This window comes from Sander vitreus, chromosome 4 (genome assembly GCF_031162955.1).
Source record: "Sander vitreus isolate 19-12246 chromosome 4, sanVit1, whole genome shotgun sequence".
NCBI classification, from domain to species: Eukaryota; Metazoa; Chordata; class Actinopteri; order Perciformes; family Percidae; genus Sander; species Sander vitreus.
The window spans coordinates 15,548,298-15,564,910 of record NC_135858.1 but is presented as its reverse complement, the minus strand read 5'-3'; the positions used below and the strand labels follow the sequence as shown (position 1 = coordinate 15,564,910).

The 16,613-nt window shown below is 39.9% G+C and overlaps 1 protein-coding gene across 3 annotated transcripts in view; it reads left to right on the top strand.

Moving 5' to 3' along the window:
• Window positions 1-14,848, top strand: part of LOC144516921 (sodium- and chloride-dependent GABA transporter 2-like) — a 55,135-nt gene extending 40,287 nt beyond the window's left edge. For 2 of the 3 annotated variants that reach the window (XM_078248625.1, XM_078248622.1), the window contains 8 exons: window positions 67-170; window positions 2,399-2,523; window positions 3,252-3,364; window positions 3,500-3,637; window positions 3,855-3,957; window positions 4,794-4,894; window positions 10,249-10,419; window positions 12,115-14,848. In XM_078248625.1, the coding sequence (XP_078104751.1) occupies window positions 67-170; window positions 2,399-2,523; window positions 3,252-3,364; window positions 3,500-3,637; window positions 3,855-3,957; window positions 4,794-4,894; window positions 10,249-10,419; window positions 12,115-12,264 (1,005 nt within the window). In that variant the 3' untranslated portion in view covers window positions 12,265-14,848. The remainder of the gene's footprint in view (window positions 1-66; window positions 171-2,398; window positions 2,524-3,251; window positions 3,365-3,499; window positions 3,638-3,854; window positions 3,958-4,793; window positions 4,895-10,248; window positions 10,420-12,114) is intronic. The other variant, XM_078248626.1, reaches the window with a different exon arrangement.
• Window positions 14,849-16,613: the final 1,765 nt, after the last annotated feature.

Sequence of the window (16,613 nt, the reverse complement as noted above, 5' to 3'; positions counted from 1 at the left end):
GTTCCACTCTTACTGTAGTTTAAGTGGTGAAAGTTTAATGATATTTATGTTTTTGCATTTGGCTAGGTTTGGATGGATGCAGGTGCACAAGTTCTTTTCTCTTTTGGGATTTGTCAGGGGACTTTGACAGCTCTGGGCAGTTACAATCAGTTTAACAATGATTGCTACAAGTAAGTGCTCTCTGCTCTTCTGCTTTTTTTATTTAAATGCATTACTACAAATTATGTAGCCTAAGATTATTTTTAGGGCCCGAGCCCTATCTACCTACCTACTAATCAGCCTTATATGACAAACATCCGATTTACATGAAACTTATAATGTGTGGTCTACATGTGATACTGAGCCGTCCCCTATACTTTAACCATGCCCATGTACTTAGGCCATGCCTCCCTCTTATGGCTTTTGAACCCTTTAAGGTAGAGTCTTGTGTGAGGTATCATTGAACTCAGCAGAGAGTTCCTATTTCATTGGTGATGGTTTGGCCGGCCACCTATGCTTAAGCCACGCCCCCTTTTTATAACTTATGACCCATTTGATGTAGACCCTTGTGTGAGGTATCAATAGCCGCTTTCCGACCGGAGGGATTTTTGCAGTTCTTGTGTTCCGACTGGACCAATTTGGGGATTTTTAAGTTCCTCTGGCCGTAGTTCCTGTAACTCTTTCAGCTCCTACTTCAGGGCAGGGTCTTTTCGCTGTTCCCTTTTCAGCATAGGAACCTAGGTCAACGAGGGTCGGGCTTCCGGTACAGACAGACCAACAACGGGACAATTCTAACAATTTTTGCCATCTTATTCATCACTAAATTCACGTTTTGGGCGAGAAATGAACTGTTTAGATTTCGAATATAGGCAGTCTTGCGCAAATTGATGCCGAATTGACAGTTTGCTTCAAATTTTTCGGAGTTGTGAAGCTCCATGAAGCGCAGACAGCAGGCGCCTGCCCCGGCCGCTAGCTCGTCGCTTGGCCAGTCATGCTCAGAGACCCCGCTGTAAGCTGGAGGTCTCGTAAATAAGTGGCTTTTATTTCACCGTTGACGGTTCGTTTGTTTAACATCACAACACATGTCCATCAAAAGATTAACGGGAACCTGTGGTTAACTGTCTTTTCGGAGTTAAACTCCACAAGTGTGCCCTGCGGGCTTGACAAAACTCGCTAGCCGGCCGTCACTCACACACACACAGTCACACACACACACAGTCACACACACACACATACACACACGGTCACAGCGCAGCAGGCAGAGGCAGGGGGAGAGAGAGATACCCTTTTCTCTTCGGGAGACTTGCTATATACATTAGATACAGTATTTAGTTCATACTTTTTTTGGTGTATTTGTTTTCTGATTTTAACGCTATAGACCGTTGCCGTGCTTACATCACTCCCTTACCCCTCCTACCAGTCCCTATGGCCACTTGGCCAGTGCGAATGCAAATGGAAAAAACGGTTTTGGGGGAGAGTAGTTAGTAGATCTGCTTAGAAGTGGACTTTTCCTATAACTAAGTTCCTGTAACTACTTGGTCGGAAAACGGCTATTGAACGCAACAGAGAGTTCCTTATTCATTGGTGATGGTTTGGGCCGCCCCCCTATGCTTAAGCCACGCCCCCTTTCATAACTGGTGACCCGTTTAAGGTAGAGTCTTATGTGAGGTATCAATGAACTCAGCAGAGACTTCCTTTTTTATTGGTAAATGTTTGAACCGACCCCTATGCTTTGGCCACGCCCCCTTTCACATCTAATGAACTGTATGACGTAGAGTCTTGTGTGAGGTATCATTGAACTCAGCAGGGAGGTCCCTTTTCATTGGTGATGATTTGCAGTGTCTGAGTGCCGCGCAAATGCAGGGTCGCAAGGAACGGCGTCTGCCAGTAACCCCGACGTGCGCAGAGGAGCGAGGGCCCGTCCAACGCTGCTTGCAGCTTTAATTTAATGTTTATTTATTCTAACCTCTGGCCTAATTTAGCACCTAAAGTTGTGATACAATATTTGGTGAAAACTTACAAAGAAAAACGTAAAGTGCTCAATCAATCAGTAATATGATTGATAATTGATAAGAGGAAGATTTCAAATTATATTCTTTAGTTTTACAGCCACTGCAGTATGTTAAGTTAAGCAAAGATTAAGCAATACTAGCAACTTTTTGCATCAACCTGAATAGTCTTCATCAAGGCAGAGTTAATGAAAGACTCACTCATCATCAGTGTATATAGATACATTTCAATATATTAACAAAGTATAAAGCTAGTAACAGCCAAATGTGTTCACTTTTACCATTATCTCTATCATGGTCTATTGTTTTCTTCTCATTGTAACATTTTTACACAATTAGTTTTTAAAACCGAAAACAAAATTACCAAAGAGTCATTCATTAGCTAAATTGATTTTCTTTTGTTTGTTCAGGGACACGTTTGTTCTGTGTTTGGTGAATGGCGGGTCAAGCTTTGTGGCAGGGTTTGCCATCTTTTCAGTTTTGGGCTTTATGTCCTACGAACAAGGACTGCCAATATCTGAAGTGGCTGCTTCTGGTAAGACTATCAGTACACCACTTCTGTTACAGTACATACTGTATATTTAATGATCACGTCTCTGTTTTTGTAAAGTGCTCTGACTAAAACTAATTATATAGACAGGGATGAGAATTTAGCACTCGTTTGTGCTCCAATACGGAGCCTGCTGGCTGCAAAATGTGTGTTAGTGTATTTTAACTATATGTGTAGCCATTTTGAATTGGAAACTTCCAGCATAATAATGTACTGCAGGGCACAGTGGTCATCATAACTCATCAAGCTATTAAACAATCACATTTGATCTTAAAATGGCAAATGTTTCTTTTAATTAATTCATCTTTAATGTAAAAAGAAATCTGACATGTTTGGAAAATGTGTTTGTTGATTTCAAATAATGCACTGCATATTTTTTACAGGACATGGAAAATGGTTAGAATGTTATTGATTATGCTGTTAATCATACATTTAAGACAATTTAACACTCTTCCTGGGCTCAACCACTTAAATAAAACTGCAGCTTTATTGACTTTACTTTAAACACAAAAAAAGATCATTTGAGGTAGCTGGAATTCAGACTGCGTGTATTTTATCTTATGTTACATAATTACACAATAATATGGATATTGTCCCTTAAAAGTAATCTTAATTATATTATGAAATAAAAGTTTCATCTGCATGTTCTCAAATATTGGAATTGTATTTTATATGATTTCATGTGACAAATTGATTGATTGATTGGAATACAGGACCTGGCTTGGCATTTATTGCCTATCCACGTGCAGTAGCCATGATGCCTTTCCCTCAGTTATGGGCTATATGTTTCTTCATCATGGTCATTTTGTTAGGTGCAGATACACAGGTGAGATAAAACACATTTGCATTAAGCAGTTATAAATCCTGAATTTAGTTGTATTATTTAACCTTTGTTGATTGCAGACAAAAGCTGTTTGTCTTAAAGTATTTCAGTTTACTCACAGGTCAGTGTCTCTGGCAGTTTGTGAGTCTGGAGTGCCTGATGACGTCTGTGACAGACATGTTCCCCACCGTGTTTCGAAGAGCTTATCGTCGAGAGTTGCTGCTGCTTTGTCTCTGCTCTGTTTGCTTCCTTCTCGGCCTTCTTCTTGTCACAGAGGTGAGAGTCCATGTTTGTAGTGTGTTCGCATAACGTGCCGGTATACCCTCCAAAAAGAGGCCAATACAATCTCCCCTGGACCTGTAGCACGCTGAACTGCTTTACTCATTTAATTTTTTAGCAGAAAAAAATGTTAAGCATCTCAACATTTAACAAAATTGTTGTGTTGTTTTTGTGTTTGCTGCGTGGTAACAATCAACCCTCTATCTGCCTGCAGGGAGGCTTATATTTCCTTCAACTTTTTGACCATTACGTTTGTAGTGGCAACAATCTTCTCCTTCTTTCAGTGTGTCAATCGATAGCAATCGGAGGGATATATGGTAAGTCATTATGGTTATCCTGCATTAATCAAACAAAGTAATTGATACACTTTTTGTTTTTATGACTGTTTTTGAAGGTCTAAACAATTTCCCCATTGAATCGGGTTACAGTTTGTATCAAGCTGCAGCAGAGTGGTCAGTTTCTGTAAACTGGGGCTGCTGTAAACTAAATGATGGATGAACAAACCACATTTTAGGTCTGAGTTAAACAAGTTTGTTTATTGCTGAATAAGGGTGTGTTGACATCTTACATTCATTTAGTGCAATTGTGTTTTTACAACATGGCCTGCACTGACCTCAGTCCTGTGGTACTTTGATTAACGAGATATGTTGTCCACAGTTGAATTCCTATGTTCTCTTTTACACTCAGCTTTCACTCCTGTTTAAGCTTGATGGGCATTTGATTGTCCTGAGGGGGGTGGTGATGATCTTTTTGGCACTGTTTCTTTGGATGTGAATGAATACAAAAGAGCCCCTGTCAGCAGGGATGTAAATGTAAATGCTGCCTCAAAGCCTATTGGCATCCACAATAGTTACTCTTCAATCCCACCAATTTCCATTTAAATACATTTGTGAGTTTAGAAAAAAAGAAGTCTGGAGTGCTCAGAAGTTCAAATAAATCATGAAGGTGCTCTTTGGAAGGGGAACACAAAAGTTAAAAAGAGAAAGGTTGAAGGCACTTTTCTTGCAAAAAAATGTTGAGTTAATAACAGGAGTTATCAGCATCGCCCATAAATTCACATAACATTATGCATTTGTTTGTGTTCTAACTATAGTTTTAGGTGACTATTAAACTGACTATAAAACAGGCTATTTTTTTCCCTTTTGATTACCAGGTGCAGATCGTCTCTATGACAACATTGAAGACATGGTGGGTTATCGTCCATGGCCAATGATGAAGTATTGCTGGCTTTATATAACCCCCACTGTTTGTATGGTGAGTTAAATGGTTTTTTTTAAATTCCAGTCAATAGTAAAAAGATGTGGTTTGGTGTATTGTGCATAATATAGATGGCAAAGTGAGTATTTTCTGTGAGAACGCCAATGAACAAAGAAAAATTGAAGCAACTTCTTTGGCTAGCAACAAATTCAATGATGTTTTAAGTTTACCAAAAGTCTTCTTCTTTTTTAAGATACATTTTTTATTATTTTTTTCATTTTAAACATTCAGAACAGACAAACACACTTGAACAAGAACAATCACCCACTCCTACCCTCCGCGGTCTCGAGGAAAAGAAAAGAAAAAACAAAACTAACAAACAAACAAACACAAAAACAAAAATGGAAATCACACCTTGCCTAGTCACTCTCCTCTACTACTTGTGATGCTGAGGTCATTAGGACTGATACTTGTGCTGCTGCACCTTCCACAGGTCTACAGTTGATGATTTGGCTTTGTTAATCCTTGCTGTAGAGAGCTCAAGCATAACTATGTCTAGAAAATACATTATTTTCACTATCACTATACTATCATTTTCTTCGTCGTGGTTGAGCCGGCTAGCCAAACCTTCTTCTGTCTCCCAAGCAGATGTAATTTAGAGTCGTCATTAAGTAACAAAACAATCGGGTCAGTAGGAATTAGACATCGTATCACATCAGATATTATTGATGTTGTGTTATTCCAAAACATATGCACCTGGGGTCCGTTTCAGAAAGCAGGTTTAGTGAAAACTCTGAGTTTGTTAACCCTGAAATGAGGGAAACTCTGGGTTTTCTGTTTCAGAAAGGGAGGTTAATCAAACCTGAGAGAGAGGGGTAACTCCAGCCCGTTTCAGAAAGAGAGGTAACTTAACCTCAGAGTCAGTTACTATGGTAACTGAGTCTGTGAACCTAACCTGGTCGAGAGCAGGTTTTCTTCAAGATACCTCGAGTTTCTCTCAGTCTCCTCCCTCTGACACAGCGCACTTTTATTTCCTCATTCATTCATTCATTCAGTCTGTATCAGAACATCTACATGAATAAAAAAACTTATTGGTTTATTTTCATTTCCAGATAACCGATTTGAGGGGTATTTTCTTCACAGTCGATTAGATATGTAGATACCTTATCCGTCCTTATATAACTAACATCCACCATCGTGGACATGCTTTTACATCCCAGCAGATTCTTTGTGTCACATTATTTTTTGGTGCAAACGGCAGTTTTCTTTACAACATTGGTGATGTGGATCATATTAATAAAGCCACTGTATGCAGAGCCGTCAGAAAAGTGTGCCTTGCTCTGAAATGTTTTTTTTTTAAATGTTTTTGTAGTGTTTCCTGGACACAAACCAGTGAGAGACATTAAAAAGAATTAGAGATGCACCGATTCCAATTTTCTAGGCCGATTCCAATTTCCGATTTTCTTTGAGTTAGGCCAGCCGATACCGATTTTAGCCGATTCCGATTTCATTTTTTCTAACCACTTTACAGCACACACAAATATTTATTTTCTATCTTTTCTTTAATAGAACATTTTGCACAGAACATAGAACATTTTTTTAACAGATAATGGATCACTATAAAATAGAACTATATAAATTACTCCTGGTGTGGGAAATTCACACACATCTAAAGTGCAATGTTAGAACCATTTCCTTCTTTTCACAGCCAATATCCAACTAAAAAAATGTGATTTTGGTTTTTGGTTTCGTCCCTCCACGCCCTACTTTTTCCTTGCAGGTGTTGCATATTGCAAACTTGTTATCTTCTGCACACACGCTGAAGAATTTCCAAACAGCTGACATGTTGCAGGTTAATTCACGAGGTTCCCTACATGTGCGAGAATAGCGAGGACACACGCTTCACACCGCGAGTGTGTACATGCGACACAGCGGAAAAGTTGAGAGAGAGGAAAAAGAGACTGTGCTGTCGCATCCGTGTGTGCGTGCGTTCTTGCAGTGTATTATGTCTCGTCCTCATTTGTTATTATTACTCAATGTACTTTGCTCGAGGCCACTGTGACCCTAACTATCTTATATTTACTGCTATATTTACTTATATCTATTTTAGAGTTTCCTTTGTTTGGGCAACCACCGTCTCTATGACAGCACACAACTCAAATAAGCAATAAGCATACACCAAAACACACTTGGTCTCTTATGGAAACCTTTTACATTATTTTTATATTCATCTGCAACTAGTATGAACATTATTCTACACCACTCTATGTGTTTTTACAACTTTCCCAATCACTCATTTTTCACCTGAAACTGCTTCTGGGCAAAACAAGGAGGAGGGAGTGATCATTAAAATAGTATACAAGATAAAGGACAGAGGGAAACAGATTATTATTAACACTTCAAAAGTTAAAAGTTTGGGCAAATTCAAACAAGAAATGGCAACAATTGTCTTGTCAACAAAGCCCGGTAGTTACAATGAAATACAATATACACTACATGGCCAAAAGTATAGGCACCCATGCCTCTACAACAGCCTCCACTTTTCTTCTGGGAAGGCTTTCCACCAGATTTTGGATTCTGCTGCATGAGTGTTAGTTAGGTCAGGCACTGAAGTTTGGAAATAAGATTTGGCTCATGTCTTAATTTTTACCAGAAGTGTTTGATAGGGTGGAGGTAAGGGTCCGGTTTCACAAAGATGTTTTTGAGTTGGGCCAGTTTTGTTTTTAGATTAGTCCAATGCAAGTTAGAAAAATTCACAAAAATAAAGTCAGACTTATTCTAAAGTGTGAGCCACCCTACCCCAGCTAACTCTGAACTAAGAGGCAAGGCAAGGCAGCTTTATTTATATAGCACAGTTCAGCAACAAGGCAATTCAAAGCGCTTTACATAAAACATTAAAGAGCAGTTAAAACTATTTAAAGAGAATATAAAAACAGCTAAGATATAACAGGTATGAAATACAAGAATAAAAGTTATGCAGTGTAAGAAATTAACCATTAATTAAAAAAGGCAGCATCAAAAAGAAAAGTCTTGAGCCTTGATTTTAAAGAGCCATTTTTCCATGGTAACAATCAATGACATCTGCTGACCAGAGGCGCCAACAATGACAAAGGCCGCATTAACCTGTTGGGAATATACAGCAGTCATTCTCATTTTCCCAGGGAAGTTATCCTGAGTCCAATTACATACATACAGGAGTTATGAAAGCTTTCAAAGGGAACAGCAATGTGTTAACGAAGCCCTCCAGCTAGACGTGCTGCCAGCGAGTAGCAGCATTATTACTCAACCTGACAGAAGGAGCGGCGAAGGAGCCTTAGGCCGGCCACAGACTGGATGCATCGCGTGAGCGTGTCAGCTGCGTGGCAGCTGCGTGGCAGGTTAGAGCTTGCAAACTGCCTGCGTGACACGCACGTCCCAGACACGGCTCGAGCTGCGCCGAAAACACGTGCCTGCTAGAAATAGAACCGACGCCTATTTTTCACGCGACACGCAAGCGTGTTGGAAGCGTTTCCAGGCAGAATACAATAGGACAATATGTTTATATGTCATTTTGACACAAATACATATTAATAAATTACATTTCGATGTTTGAAAGTCTCTAGATTTTGACATAAATGCAGATATAAATGTAAAATAAAAAATAAATTATTATCGATTTTCAAATGTCGCACCTGTCAATACTGTAGCTTATTTTGCCGTCAATACAGCCGATGTTGTCTTTGCTGTAGCCTAATCAAATCAGTATATATTTATGTTTAACATGAAGTATACTACTGCTTGAGTGCAGGGGAAATGGGAAACATACATGTGTACAGACAAGGCTAGCAGCAGCAGTGCTGCGTCAGACACGTTTCTGGTGTGCAAAGACAGAAAAATCCACGCAGCTGACACGCAACAGAAACACCACGTTCACACCACGCATCCAGTCTGTCGCCCACCTTAATGCTGTTGGTGTTGTTAATTCCCTCCTTTTATTTGTGTTTCGGTTGACCAGTTTATGAAACCTGCACTGCACATCAACGTTTTGTCTAATGTGAAGTGACTGATTGTTTCTACAGAACCTCAGGTAGCTTTGCCGCCCTGAAAACAAGATGCACAGCCGTCTATCTTAAGTCTGAGTAGATCTAAGAGTCAATCTGTCATAGTCTATCTGTGGGAAACAGCCTCAGGACTCTGTGCAGGCCAGTCAAGTTCTTTCTTAGATAACTCAGAAAATTACTTCTTTAAGGACTGTTTAAGGGCATTGTCATGTTAAACAGGTAAGACCCTTCCCCAAACTTTTGTCACAATGCTAGAAACATATTATTTTCTTAAAAAATCACTGTGTGATTTTGCAGTGTAGCCCAAACTGTGAGAAACCTGCCCAGACCAAAGGTATGTGGACAGGGGTTGTAAGTCCTTTGCAGAACCTCAGTTTCAAGGAAGTCAAAATTGTTTTGGCCATATCTATCTAATAAAGCGAGACATATCTGTATACATATACGTAGTATGTATGCGTGTGTGTCCGTGTTTGGGGGGAAGGTAACCTGCATGTCACACGCAGACGCCACATGCACAACGCTTTACAACAGCGTGAGGTTTCTTCACTTTCCTGGAGCACGAGCGGATAGCTGAAATCGCGACATCGCGACTGTTGTGTGGAATAAGGTTGGCGAAAAAAAGGCCCTACGCTTTTCAGTGTCTATTATTTCGATAAGAGGGAACTCAATAAAAAGCCATTTGCCAACAATAAATATCTAACAAAAGCCCGACACTATATATTATTAGTTGCTGTGAGTTGTAGCCTACATTCACTACTTCTAAACAGAGGCAGAACATAACCTAATCTCGGCGATTATTCCTTCACCATGCTGTGCAATGCGAGAAAATCTCAGAGCTGAACCAGGCTGACAAAGCAGTTTTCATCAGACTCACCCCGGGTCACTGTTAACCTGTATGGAAATTACTCCACATTGTCATTGTGATAATTTGTGATTACATTCTGAATCTGCAATGTTCTCTGTCAGGTAGATCAATAAGTCAGTAGTAGGCTATACAGTGGAGTTGCATATTAAGTGGTTCGGGGTCCTTCTGTAAGTAAATTTGGGGTACAATTTGGTTTTGAAGAATTCTACAAGCAGCAATACCACAGGCCAAACAATCGGCCCGTTTCAAACAGGCACATTTTCAACAGGCACTGTACTATAGTGTAAATGAAAAGACACCACTAGAGACCTGTAAATTATATTATATGTGTGTGTTATATTTATGGAGAGCAATTTAATAAACATAACATTCTTCAAGGAGAAAATGTTTGATAAACAATGTTTGACAAAACCGAAGCCTGAGTAGACATCATTGGACTGGAGGTAAAAGTTGTTGATCTGACCTAGTTTTTACTGAAATTGTTTTTTTTTGTTTTTTTTTGTCAGGGTACCTTTGTATTTTCAGTGGTGAAATACAAGCCTCTCAAGTTCAACAATACCTACGTCTACCCAACCTGGGCTTATGCTTTGGGTTGGTTCCTTGGACTGTTCTGTGTTCTCCTGGTTCCTCTGTGGATCATCTTTAAAGTTACTCAGATGAAAGGGACGATAGGGCAGGTATGTACTCAGTAAAGAAAGATAAATATCCCGAAAACACAAATAAAGTCTTATGTGATCTCGGGCTTTAACAAATAGTTGATCAGCAGAAATTCGATTCATCATTTAAGTTGTATTTTTAAACCAAAATGGCATATACCAACTGGTTCCAGCTCCTCTTTTTTGGTCATAGAACCAACAATTAATCATGAAATAAATCAGCACATTGATCGATGATGAAAATAATCGTTAGTTGCAGCCCTAAACCCAAACCTTTTCAGTTGTGAGGGGAGGCTGGAGTCATTGCTAGTAACAGTTTTTATTGGTTTGCACTTTCAACTTTGTGTGCCATTTATAATAATTTACAAATCTATTTTACGTTTCATTGTTTTGATTCTTGCTTATCGTAATGACTTAGAAGGATAAGACTGTCTTGTAATCTGTGTATAGGGACTAAAGGCTGTTTTATGCTTCTGCGTGGAATCGACGGCGTACCCCCGCAGACCCCTCTGCGTCTACGCCGGACCCTACGCCGTAGTCTGACGTGCACCTCTCGAAAAATGTAACTACACGTCGCAGCGATGCACGTTGTTCGGCCGTGGCTTGGTAGCGTTGCATTTCCTCCTTCCTCTTTTCCTGGTTCTCCTTCTCCATAAACAACATGAAATCAAGGAGATTGTTAACTTTTCCTGCTAAAGATTTCCCACTGTGGTCAGAAAGAACAGGGGAGACACTGTTTCTTTCACTATGACTCTAGAGTCGCTACTCGCTCCGAAGCTAATCGCCGTCACTCTCTCACTTCTCCCTCGCTCTATCACCCACTCCCCACACACACACACACATACCGGCTCGACGCACACACAAGCGCACAAGCATAAACATCAGGCCACTTACATAGGCTACGGCGAAAACTCTGCGTGGAGCCTCCGCAGAACCATAACACAGGCTTTAAGTCCCTTACAAAAAACTGCACCATTAAAGCAACACTAGAGAACTTTACCCGCTTCTGTCCCCCTACAGGTTGGAAGCGGAACTGTCCATTATGTCTGATTCAAACTACAGATCCGCTATCTGATCTGGCAAACTTGCATAGTGCGGTTATAGCCGGTAGAGAGCCAGAAAGCGAATGCAGGAGTTGATGAACCACTGAAACAATTTTGGAAACATTATTTTAAGTTACAAAAAGTTCTCTAGTGTTGCTTTAATACAAATAATGAATGTAATACTTTTTCCAATACCATGTACCGTCCTTCTAAGCCATTAAATTAGTTCATGGTTAATTTGAGGGGATTGAAGAAAACAACTTTGTATTTCTCTTTATAAGTCAGAATCATGGTGACATAACAGCTCAGTTCTACATCACAGAAAAATAAAAGCTTGGTAACTCAAGAACAAAATATTCTATCCAACATTGTTGCATAACAGTACAAGAACTGTTTTACAACAAGCATCAGGGTCCAATTACATACATACAGGAGTTATGAAAGCTTTTAAAGGGAACAGCAATGCGTTAACAAAGCCCTCCAGCCAGACGTGCTGCCAGCAGGGTTGCAGCTGCATGATTACTCAACTTGACACAAGGAGCGGTGAAGGAGCCTTAATGCTGTTGGTGTTGTTTATTCCCTCCTTTTCTATGTGTTTCTGTTGACCAGTTTGGGAAACCTGCACTGCACATCAACGTTTTGTCTAATGTGAAGTGATTGATTGTTTCTACAGAACCTCAGGCAGCTTTGCCGCCCTGAAACCAAGATGCACAGCACCGCAAAACAACCTGAGCAATGCCCTTTAAATCCAGATGACACTCTTACTCCTGTTGCAAATGAAAACAAAGCAAGTGGTGGAGCTGAGATGGAGTTGCAAATGTGAAAAACTGAAATTTTTTTATTAAGTTTTAAATGTGATATTTTGATTTTAAACCCCTAAGCAAGCTAAGCATGTTTTAGAAATTATGACTTTCAGTTCTGCTGGGTTACCATACAAGTCTGCAACGTGCACAATCAGTCTTGTGTAAAAAATGTGTCTGCTGTAGACTGAACAGTATTTGAAAAGCTATTTTCAGTTAAAGCAAACATGTAATTTGTCTGATAAAGTCATAATTTTCATGTTTCAGTATGCCATTGAGCAGTGGTTCTTTACCTGGAGGTTGCAAAATAATTTCCGGGGGTTGCCACATGGGTGTGGGGAAAAAAAAAATAAGATAACATAGACCAAAGGGAATGTTTTTTTATATAACATTACCTGTATCAGTGATATAAATTACCTTATAATAGATTTTATTGAGTGTGTTTTTGAGAGTTAAAGGGTGCATGCACATGAGTTTCTGATTTTGTTCCGGTGGTCAGAAGGAGAGAAAAAGTCAATACATTTTCATTTGTCACCATCTTACGAGGTACAATTCCAGTGAAATATAATCCAATCACAGCAGCTCCTTCAACTTGTCCATGATTCATCATGAAGCAGAATGTGGCCGTCAGATCGGCACACAGAAAAGAGTCACCTGGTTAAATGGCACCGGCACTCCAGGATCAAGCCAAGTCTCGGCAATAGGACACCACAGCTCCTGCCAACTCACCGTCCAACACCTGCACACTGGCCAGCAGAGAAATCACAGTCAGTTTAATTCCTCCATGCTTGCCTTGGTACCCCCTCTGATGTAGAGATGGAGATGGACGCAGAGAGATGCTCTTAGGTTGCTTGCACACCTACCTCGTTTGGTCCGTTTAAAACAAACCCTGGAGCTTTTGTTGGATAGTCCGGTTCGTTTGGGCTGGTGTGAATACTCATCCGAACTCTGGTGCGTATCAACCCAAATACAGGAAGTGAACCAAAAACAGAACATTTACTAGCCTGCAATTTCCACCTTGCACACAATTTACGGATTTATATGATTTAAGGGATGATAACTTTCAGATCCATAAACTGTTCTGAGCACACATCGCTGGTCGTCCATCTCTCTCTCTCTCTCCTTCACTCACTGTTTTTCATATTAGAAACCCTAAAGCAGAACCAGAAGTGCAGTGTGAAAGCAAACCGAACCAAATAAAAAATGCAACAATGATGCAACTTCAACCCCCGTAGTCAGGGTCATGCCACATGCCATCACCGTGCACAACTAATATTTCTAAAATAGACAATTCAATATAAATTATGACTGAGAGGCGACTTATAATGGAATAATTCTGTGCCTTCTCTCTCTCTCTCTCTCTTTCTCATTTCCTGTGAGTCTGTGCATTGCTTAATAAGGAAAAATTGGAATTAGGGCAGAAAATTATATTTTTAACCACAAAAAGCAAGCAGCCAAACATCAACCGGATTATTCTATGGGGTCACGAGTCGAATCTTGATTGTCACTGCCCCCCCCCCACCCCCACCCCTCCATATATATTTTGCCATGTTTTGCCTTATATATTATATTATCATCTGGCTTTATTATTTTATACATTTGTATGTGTTTACATTCATTACCTGCATAAATGTTGTGGTTTATTGGTTGGGTTTTCACACTCATAGTTTTTGTATGTAAAAATGTTTGAGTTGAATAATTGTGAAGATTGCACACATATTTTCTTTAAAATAATACAATAGACTTAAGTGTACTGTTATTTTGCTACCTAAAGCAGGGACGTAACACAAAATTCTGGGCCTTTTAAAAAAAGGCATTCTCTATGGGCCCCTCCCCACATCCACAGCTTATTGTAGCATCTATTTGGGCCCTCCTCACTTGCCCATCCCCCCCTCCCCCCCTTCCGACACCCCTGTGCCTAAGTTCTGATATGGCACTGAGGTTGTTACCCCTTGATGAATGATTGCTTTGATTGGTCACTGCCAAGTTTAAATGTATAGACAAGAAGAGTGAGAATAATGTCAAGCCCCCAGGGTTCCAGAAGTAAAAGTAATATTTATTTTCTACAAAGAAAATGTTTGGCATACCACTGTTCAGTTTGAATCACTACTGTCGTGTTCGTTAATGAGAGGAAGTCACAAAAGCCAAAACATCTTCTCTCATTTGATTCCTATATATTTTAAGTAATAAAGCAAAAGGATTACAAGACACACATCAATGTGGGCCATTCTACTTCACCCTGGAGCTCCATAGAATGGCCCAGACTTCGTAGAACAGACAGTTGATATTCTATTCAACTGGGGTGTCGCCTCCTCCTATTGGTTGATTGGGGTCAGGATCCATTGGCCCTTTGTTTAGCGCATAAGTGTGTCTACTCCTCCAGCACAATCCCCAGTCTAAGGCTGAATCCCATTTTTCTGTCTTACCCCTACCCCTTAGTTTACCCCTAGCCCTTGGCCCTCAAAAACGAGTGGTAAGGGGTAGGGGTGAAAACATACCCCTATGAACTGAGACACCACTTGGTTACATCATCATACATACTTAGGTCTGTTTGCAATAAACATTTGTATACACACTGCATGCTGTGTTGTATATCTGTTTCAGTTATCACTGTTTTGAATGTCATTGATGTTCAGAAACACTTTCTTTGTTAACAAAAAGCTGTCTTTATTGCCCAATAAAGTAAACATTATTACAACTATTACAACTATTAGAACCATAACTTACATGTCACACACATATAAAAAAAGGCACTCAAATGTATAAAACTATAAAAAGACACACAAGACCACAAACAAACAAAAAACTACAGCTAATGTCTCCAAAGCAAGTAATGTTATACACTGATATCAAACGAAATTCGCTGCTAATGGAGTTTAGTTAACACTGTAGACATGCATGTATTCCATTCAAGGCAGAGAAATGCGGGACTGTTGTGCAAATAAGCAATGTAGCTAACGTTAACTTGAGCGTTAGCATAGCAAGCTAGCGATTTTAAAAAATGTTTCAATTACAAATATGGTTGCAAATATTATTATTATAGTATTACAAAACTAAGTGGAAGGGGTAAGGGTAACGCCGCCTTTACACTGGCAGTTGAAATCAGCTCCGTAATATGCAATACGCCCCAAGCGGACGTCGTACTACACCGTTGAAAAGCTTCGGAAGCGACTCACAAAAATGGCAGAGAGACTAGAACGACTGATAAATGTCTGAATGTACGATTCTCTATGACCTCTCTTATACAGATATAAATAGAAAGGCTGCTGCGTGGAGAAAAGTTGCCCAGGACGTTGACATGTCACGTTGGTTAAATGTGATATAATGTCAATAGTTCAATGTCTGTTGCTAGCTAACTAATTAGCATTAGCAGGTTTGTTTATCAGTACCATAGCAACGCTGGAATTGTCAGATAGGAACCGTCTGTAGCCTTTCGCAAGAGTTCAATTTTTTTAACGCATTCGGATGACCAACTGACATGATTTTTTTCGCACCGCACTCGTTCGGACCCATTCGCATGCAGTCTTCTCCATAGGAAATGAATGACTTCCGGTCGTTTCGAAGCCGAATCGGAGCTGATTTCAACTGCCAGTGTGAAGGCGGCATAAGGGGTAACGCCGCCGGTGTAGTACGACGTCCGCTTGGGGCGTATTGCGAATTACGGAGCTGATTTCAACTGCCAGTGTGAAGGCGGCGTTAGACAGAGACATGAGACGCAGCCTAAGTTTCTTCATCGCCATGGTTACCTTGCAACCCCTCACCCAGTTAGAAGATGTCAGCCTGACCCAGGAAACAACTGCATTCCTTCCTGAGCTGGCTCTTTGACCCCCTGACTTCTCTTAACCTCTACATTTGCACTCATTACTGCAGTTAAACTGAAGTCATAAACTAATACTAGGGCTGTCAAACGATTAATTTTTTTAATCGCAATTAATCGCTCAATTTCTATAGTTAATCGCGATTAATCGCATGTTTTATCACATGATTAAAATTCTATTATTTTGCATTTCAGAACTATTTTTAAGTACATATTAACAATGGAAAGCAATTCTTACCAGTGTATCTTGATTGGGAATCAAATGAATGCAAAGAAAGTGACTTTATGAACTTGATTTTAAGATTTGTATTTGTTTATTATATATTTATTTACTGTAAACAAAAGAAAATGTGTGAATCTAGTCACACATTTGAATCTAGAGTCAATATAGTGTGCAGTAACTCCTAAATAATTTTGATTACTCACTGACATCCAGTGATCACCTTGCATCACTTTGCAGCAGTTCCAGTTGGGCTGTTTTCTCCGTGTCGTACAGGCTGTGTATGCGTGCGTGAAACTACTGTCCCACTCAACGGCAATGTATAAGACGGGTCA